The sequence below is a fragment of the Limulus polyphemus genome, unplaced genomic scaffold (genome assembly GCF_000517525.1).
Source record: "Limulus polyphemus unplaced genomic scaffold, Limulus_polyphemus-2.1.2 Scaffold5618, whole genome shotgun sequence".
In the NCBI taxonomy this organism is placed as follows: domain Eukaryota; kingdom Metazoa; phylum Arthropoda; class Merostomata; order Xiphosura; family Limulidae; genus Limulus; species Limulus polyphemus.
Genome location: NW_013671228.1, coordinates 30,913 through 38,960, shown reverse-complemented (window position 1 = coordinate 38,960; position 8,048 = coordinate 30,913). Strand labels below are relative to the sequence as shown.

The 8,048-nt window shown below is 33.1% G+C and overlaps 1 protein-coding gene across 4 annotated transcripts in view; it reads right to left on the bottom strand.

Moving 5' to 3' along the window:
* LOC106472794 (beclin 1-associated autophagy-related key regulator-like) overlaps positions 1 to 8,048 on the bottom strand; it is a 33,420-nt gene that overhangs the window by 5,929 nt on the left and 19,443 nt on the right. For 2 of the 4 annotated variants that reach the window (XM_022401335.1, XM_022401338.1), the window contains exons 6-9: positions 6,573 to 6,772; positions 5,643 to 5,799; positions 4,805 to 4,981; positions 1,497 to 1,707 (exon numbers count right to left, since the gene is read on the bottom strand). In XM_022401335.1, the coding sequence (XP_022257043.1) occupies positions 1,497 to 1,707; positions 4,805 to 4,981; positions 5,643 to 5,799; positions 6,573 to 6,772 (745 nt within the window). The remainder of the gene's footprint in view (positions 1 to 1,496; positions 1,708 to 4,804; positions 4,982 to 5,642; positions 5,800 to 6,572; positions 6,773 to 8,048) is intronic. The other 2 variants (XM_022401337.1, XM_022401336.1) reach the window with 2 other exon arrangements.

Sequence of the window (8,048 nt, the reverse complement as noted above, 5' to 3'; positions counted from 1 at the left end):
ATTCGTTTATCCTAAGTAGTACTTTAAACTTGTAACAGTATACATCTATTTATAATCTAAATTTTATTGTTTTATTGCCCTTTGAACCATGTCTAACTACAATCTGTGTCATTGTAAGTTGTAAATCACTCAGGGAACATGCTACATTACCCACAAGCTGCTCGCTTGCATGCCTCATGAATCATTTTTATTATATTATTATTATTTATTTTACCTAATTTAATCTTAACTAATCTAAAAAGATCCCTATTTTTACATTTTAGTTACTTTTATAATAATAAATAAAGAATACACATGAAAAACAAGAAATAGAGTACTTACCCAATCATTTTTCTTGCTGTCAGTTGTTGATGACACTTAACCCTACTTTTTTATACTGATGGTAGTAATGCACTAAATAATTATTTAATTAAATATAGCACCAAAAACATAGACTAATAACATTCAAAAAGTAGACAATTTCCCCTAACTCTCAAAATTGTTCTGGCTTTCTAACTATGCAACAAGAGCTGTTACAAATTCATCCAAGCTAGTCATTAACTTTTCCATGGAAACGAAGCTTGTAGTCTGAGTGAAATGAATGCTTATCTGTTCAAAAATCAACGTTATACAATACGTTATTTGATAGATGAAAACCTTGACTTTCAATTGGTTATAGTTAATATATAACTAAATGTAAGAAAGAACTATAAACAAATTCTGAAAGAGTGGTTGTGGCAGGAGGGGTCTATTTGATAGCTCTGTAACTAAACAAAATTGAAGGCTATAAAATTATGGTTTGTCTGAGCAATGAAGATTTTATACTGAGTAATTTATGTTTAATTTTGTACATTTTGGAGGGGTGGTGGATAAAATAGAGAGGAGAAGATACCAAGAGAAAATGTGTTATGTGTGTCACACTAAGGGAAATTCAGGATTTATTTTAAATATTGCCTTATAGAATTATAAACTTAAAACTTGCATACTATAAAAATATGGATTATTAGCTAAGATTTTATGCCATACTAATTGGTATAACATAAACAAAAAGTAGTTTTATAAAATTATGAACGTGAGACGCTAAAAACTTTGTGTCATGCACAGTAAAGGATACACATGGCGATAGGTTATATAAATAGAAAACATATTTTGAAGTTTTGTTTGTTTTGAATATTTATGTAAAGCTACTCAATCTATATGCACTGGCAGTCCCTAATTTTGAACTGATAGAATACAGGGAAGAGACAGCTAGTCAGCAACAACTACTAACAGTTCTTGTCTGACAAAACAATGGAATTTTAACATCCCCTTAATAATGCACCCAGGGCCCCATATCACTGAGTGTGTTTTGTGGTAAGGGGACAAGAACACTGAACATGTAGATCCACTGTCTGGCATACTAACCACATGACTATGCTCGTCACATACCTTAAATGTATCAAAACATTCTCATAGAATAGCACTGGAGCTATTTTCTCAAAAAGAAGTTTTAAATATCTACTTAAAAGTTAATTAACCTGTGAATGGACTACTGTCATAGTGCTATGGCTCCCTCTAGTGGGAAATGTCACCTCTTCAATTGCAGGAAGTTCTGACACTGTTTCCCACTCTCCAGCAAAGTCCGCATCCTCTGTGCCCATAGTGTGTTCTTCAGTGAGCTGGAGGTCCTTTTCAAGGGATTTCTCCACCGAATCTAGAAGTTGTGTGCTAATTTCATACACACCACACCTAGAATAGAAACACATGATACTTAATTCTTGGAGTGCCATACAAGTAGGTCCAACTAAGATTTTCAGTATCTCATTAAAATTGTTGCTCACCTCAAGCTACAGTATGCTTTTTACATAAAACTTGATACACAGTCTCTAAACACTGGTAGATAACCGCATATAAAAAATTTCATTTTATTACTTGCTAAACCTTTTCTTTATTATGCAAAATATATTTTTAATTGTTTACATTTTTGTAAGACATCCAGGCATTAATATCATATTAAAGTAACAAATCAGTTTTTACTTAAATTTGCTGGAGTGATAATACAGATGAATCTCGTGTCAAAGATCGAACTACAAAGATATAGAGTACACATATTGAAATTTACTAAAGAAATCGGTAAAAACAAGTATTTCTCTTATATTATTGATCAACTAGTTTCAGTACAAACAAAAAAGTACAAATTTCTTAGAAACATAGGACACCTTATTTATTAAAAAAAATAAAAGGAATATTTAATGAATTTGATTCCAAATCAAATTGTTTTTGTGTTACCAAAATTCACAAAATTAAAGAAATAATTTTGGCTTGTTCTAAATTAAAGTTAAAAGTAAGTAACTCACCTACAATTGCTCTATGCCTAGTAGTTGTAAAGAAAAATAGTGGAATAAGTCGACATTGCACATTTCTTCTATCTTAACTGTTTTTAATTTTTAATGATGGAAGGTGTTCGCCAACACCTAGACAGATTAACACTAAAGAAAAACACAGTACAGTATGGTGTAGCTAAAGGAAAGGATAATAGTATGGAGCTAAAGCTAAAAATATGGAATCACTAGAACAGTATAAAGCCAGAAAACCACTGGTAACATAGACAAAAGGATTCTCTTCTAGGTCCCATGAGGTAGCCATCCTCCACAGGAGTGGTTAGTTCCTATAGGTACAACTTCCGAGATTGTCACATGCAAATTTCTTCAGTTTATTTAAACTTAGCTGTTTTAAGAGAAGGCCTCATTTTAAAGATAATTTAGCCTGTTTCAGCTATAAGTTGACCATAAGTTCCTTCCAGAACCAAACTAATTTTTTATATACAATTTATGTGTGCTGATTTGTTGGAAATAAATAGCTTGGTTCTAGGTTGGCCTCTTTGCACAATCTTAACTTTAATTAGTTTACTACTTTACAAATGCTGACTGAACAACCATGCCACAAGTAGGAAACTGTGGCTCCAATGGCTCAAGTATTCATTCCAAGGTTGCATCACGTATTATTTAAAAAAAAACAATGATTGAATATCTGAAGGGCAACATGAACAAACAAAAGTTGAATAAAATTCTACAAATGAGCAACTACCTCTAGATGTCAAGATGGACCCATTGATGATGAAGACGGCACAAGCTACACTATTTGGCAGAACAAAGTGCACAAGCTGTCCATTCTGGGAATTACCACAAGTGAATTCATAAAGTGGTCATTCAGAGTGACCTTTATGATCCACAAAAGTTTTCTCAGATAAAATAAAATTATTTTCATACATTATAAAACATGACAGCATTTCTAAGATAGTCCAAGTTCACCTCTTATAATTATATTCAAAGATCTACACCGACATTATTCTGACATAGGTTTCTTGACCCACATATTTCATCAACTCATACTGTCTAGATATTTTTATACATTACGAAGTACTTCAAGCAGTTTCTTTTTGTTAAAAACTCAAACCCAAACACCGTGGATGTGGCAATAAGATGATTTCTTAATTGTAGATTCAATTTTTTCTCTCTCAAAACAATACAATAAAAAGCCATGATACCCAAGTAGAATCATTATCTAGATGAAATTCTCTTAAAGTGGTAAAACATGTTAAAACGACTTTTTAAAATCCTTTAGGTACACATCAGCATCTTCTCTGGAAAAATTGTAAACATTGACCTTTTTTTTCCCTTCACCCCAATGACCTGAAATTAGTATACCAGTTAAAACAAGCCCTGTCATACAGTTAAGAACTGAGACATGAGAATGGGCCTCATGAAGTTTTTCTTCATCAGGAACAGTCTTTAGGGGCAAAGGTGCAATCAATAACACCTTTTCCAAATGATACAACCTCTGGATCCAGTATGGAATAGACCTTCAGTTTGTGACAGTCTAGTAGTGGAGACAGGGCAGTGGGGTGCAGTGCACAATGACATCTATTTTATGGAACCTTGGGCTTGCAAGAAAGGGCAGTGGAATGCAGTACACAATGGCATCTATTTTATGGAACCTTGGGCATGCAAGAAATGGCAGTGGGATGCAGTGCACAATGACATCTATTTTATGGAACCGTGGGCATGCAAGAAATGGCAGTGGGATGCAGTGCACAATGGCATCTATTTTATGGAACTGTGGGCATGTAAGAAATGGCAGTGGGATGCAGAGCATAATGGCATCTATTTTATGGAACCTTGGGCATGCAAGAAAGGGCAGTGGGATGCAGTGCACAATGACATCTATTTTATGGAACCTTGGGCATGCAAGAAAGAAGAACCAGATCATTGTTGGTCCATCATAAGGTTTTATGGAACACATCAATGATGCCTGAAACACTTCAGAAATGGAATTGATCACAAATACATTGAACGGTATGAAAAGAACCATTATAAATGGCTATAATTAACAAATAAGGTAACTACAACACTTACCTTGGTTATTATTTCTCTTAATTATTCTTTGATGCCACAATGATATTTCTATGGAAGGAAGTTATGCGTAAATTGAACTGCATATAAATATGATTCCCTACAAGTTTCATTTAATCAGAACTGGGGTCAGAAACAGCCCTTACAGGCACTTCTATTTTTATATTGGGTTTTACTATTAATTATCTTGCAGATTTTATGAAACTGGGAGGAAATGGAGTGACACTGTGAAATAATTGTTTCTTTAAATCTATTTATGATAAATAAATAGTTTATATTGGCTTCATTTAAATAAATATTTCTTGTTATTTACTTTGTCTATTGGAAGTAAATTGCCTAGACAGCTTACCTACTATGAGCACCTGTTACAGAATGTTATTTATTTACACTTTGTAACATGCTTATTTAGCAAGTGAAACATTCACCCAACTTACCTCCCAAGATCACTTGCATTAGGGTCCAAAAGGAGGAGGAGGTTTGGAATCGTCTGCCGAGGACTCAGAAGCTTTGAATCAATGTTCTGAGATAAACAGAGATGAAGAACGTTTGCATTCAACTTGGCCACTTTGTGTGCAAACTGTTCCTCCGTGAGCTCATGACTGCAAAACTCGCTGTAAACATTAAAAACCACCAATATAAGATATGACATTTCCTGATCACTTCTAACCTTAGGATACGTATTCATAACTACAGAAGAAACAGTTAATTTCTAGAAGCCAAAGTGCCACCTTACAGAAATTACTCAGTAAAATGACAATATATAACTATTTCTATAACCGACATCTTTTTAAAAAGAGAAATTAGTGTTTCAATTATCAAATACAACTTTGATTAAAGTAAATAATTATAGTTAGAGGGTAATATTGAACATCAGGACAATATTGTTTTCAGGATGGTATATCTTCAAAACAAGTAAAGATAAACTCAAGCAACCTAGTTGGTTTTACACACTTTATTTCCATGTTTTTGTGAAAACACAAAGATTATCACATGTTATTGGATCACTATTTTAACTTAACAAATTAACAGAAATAATTCTAAATATGTTGGAGAATGGCTGACAGAATTGTATAATAAACCAAAATATAGTATATAACAACATATAATTTAAGATTTTTCAGATAAGCATAAATAATTTAAATACCCTGCATGTACATGAAACTATGTATGGCCCAACAGATGGCACTAGTGAAAAATGTACAGATTTAGGGTCATTAGAATCTTTTATATGATAGTGAGTTTCCAAATTACTCAAACATACCCTGGTCTTACCTGTAGCATAAGTTCTGTGGCAGTTGTTGATTCAGATAGAAAGCTAATACAGACACTAACTGTGTGAGGTGTGTTAAGGCTGCAGCAATGTTATACCCTGGGTTTCTTAAACAACTCTCTCCTGATCCACTTGGTACAGATTCTTTGTGCTGGGTAACTAACACAGACAGAATAAGATGTTAAGATAACAAAGTACTATGTATCCTACTGTTTGTACACAGCAGTCTTGTGGGCTTGGTACAGATTCTTTGTGCTGGGTAACTAACACAGACAGAATAAGATGTTAAGATAACAAAGTACTATGTATCCTATTGTTTGTACACAGCAGTCTTGTGGGCTTGGTACAGATTCTTTGTGCTGGGTAACTAACACAGACAGAATAAGATGTTAAGATAACAAAGTACTATGTATCCTACTGTTTGTACACAGCAGTCTTGTGGGCTTTTAAATTTTCCACCACACTGTTTTGTTTATTTGGTGTTTTACACTTTCATTTTTAACTACATATGAAATATAACCAATACTGGACATTATTTCCTGCAGAGTGCTCTCATTCTAGTTATTTTTTTTTGTAAATCTTACATTAAAATCTAATCCTAAACATATTAAAGTGTACTCTGAAAAAAAATATAAGTGTTTCAAAATTATAAATGAAAAATGTATTAATGGTTTTAATTTCATGCTACAAAAATCCATTACCTAAATGAGTAATATAAGCAAGTCTAAACCTAAGCCCAGCAGTAAAATGGAAAAAGCAGCCCACATATTGAAACCAAAGCTCTGAACCTAACCTTTCTCAGAGAACTGAGATCATATAGTCTAAAACTTAAGAGCCTTGACTTACCAAATCTACCTTAGAGAAATGAGAAATACAATAAATCTCAAAGTTTTACAACAGAGAACTCATACTACAGCAAGTTCCAAACCTACCCCAGACAGAGTAAGCAGAGTAATCTCCATTCCCATTCAAGCAGGACTTGACAATCTGGTACTGGAGGTCCCAATTGTCGTCTGTGTAAATCCACTTGCCCTTAACGTAAGTAGTCTGCTGGGCTTCGGCTAGATCTGCTACGGGTCCAACAGTTTCATACAGTCCAACAGTCATACAGTCCAACAGTTTATCCTGGCTACTGAAATGATGAGATTAAGTATTAGATAACATACAGTGCTAAAATACAGATCTAAAGGCTACAAGTACAGATAGATAAGTACATAAATATATACCGTGGTCATTTATAAATATGGATAGATAGAATGTTATTTGTTGTTAAACAAAATAATGCATTATGGGTTATCTGTGCTGTGCCCATCACAGGGATTGTACCAAAAATTTTAGAACATCTATAAGCCTTCAAGAAACAGAAGGAATTAATATACATTTGTTAAAAATAGCAGTTGCAATGATTTTAACTAAACAGACATAGGAATTCTCACAAGAACTAATCAACATAAAAAAACATTTTGTGGTTATTCTGAGCACCATATAAAAAGATTTATATATGTTGTCACCTCACAGTTACAATCACTGTAAAAAAACAACAACACTATGTTTATGACTTGTCCACTGAAACTTAGGGCACCCCTTTCGTAATTCGTTTGTGGGTATTTTCTTAATGGTTATTCCATAGCGATAACATTTGGACTGGATGGCCATATAGCAATTATCAGCATCACTACATTATAGCCTCATTTGTAAATAATGGGGGTAGAATTCAATTGAGTTTATGGATCATTGCACAAATTAAAAACAAAAGCTATTTAAAATTTCTTGAAACAATTAACTTATCTTTGTTTGGATGGAGATTAAACATGTGTACTATTCTCACATAAATTAGATAATTACACATACATGTATATTCTAACCTGTTGTTTTTTGTTAATTGTGAAATAATACAACCTTCAAGTTTTGATTAAACATGTGTACTATTCTCACAGAAATTAGATAATTACACATACATGTATATTCTAACCTGTTGTTTTTTTGTTAATTGTAAAATAATACAACCTTCAAGTTTTCATGTCAGATAGCAGATGTTAGCCTTTGTCAAATTCAAAATACTAACACATATTTTTTTATATGATTCATTATATTTGTAGTACTTATAGAGAAAAATTGTGGTGCCATTTTATGATTTGAAGATATGATCATTTAAACATATGTTCACAGATATACAAAAGTTGCAAGTAAACCTTGTTCCTTTATGTTATGTTGTGCCAGTATAATATATAAAACACCTTAATTTTTCTGTACTTGCATTACCTTCTCTTTTCTTCGGGTGGCATGTAAAGATACCAGTAATAGCTTGTGTGGTACAGTCCTTGTACACCAGTAATAGCTTGTGTGGTACAGTCCTTGTACACCAGTAATAGCTTGTGTGGTACAGTCCTTGTACACCAGTAATAGCT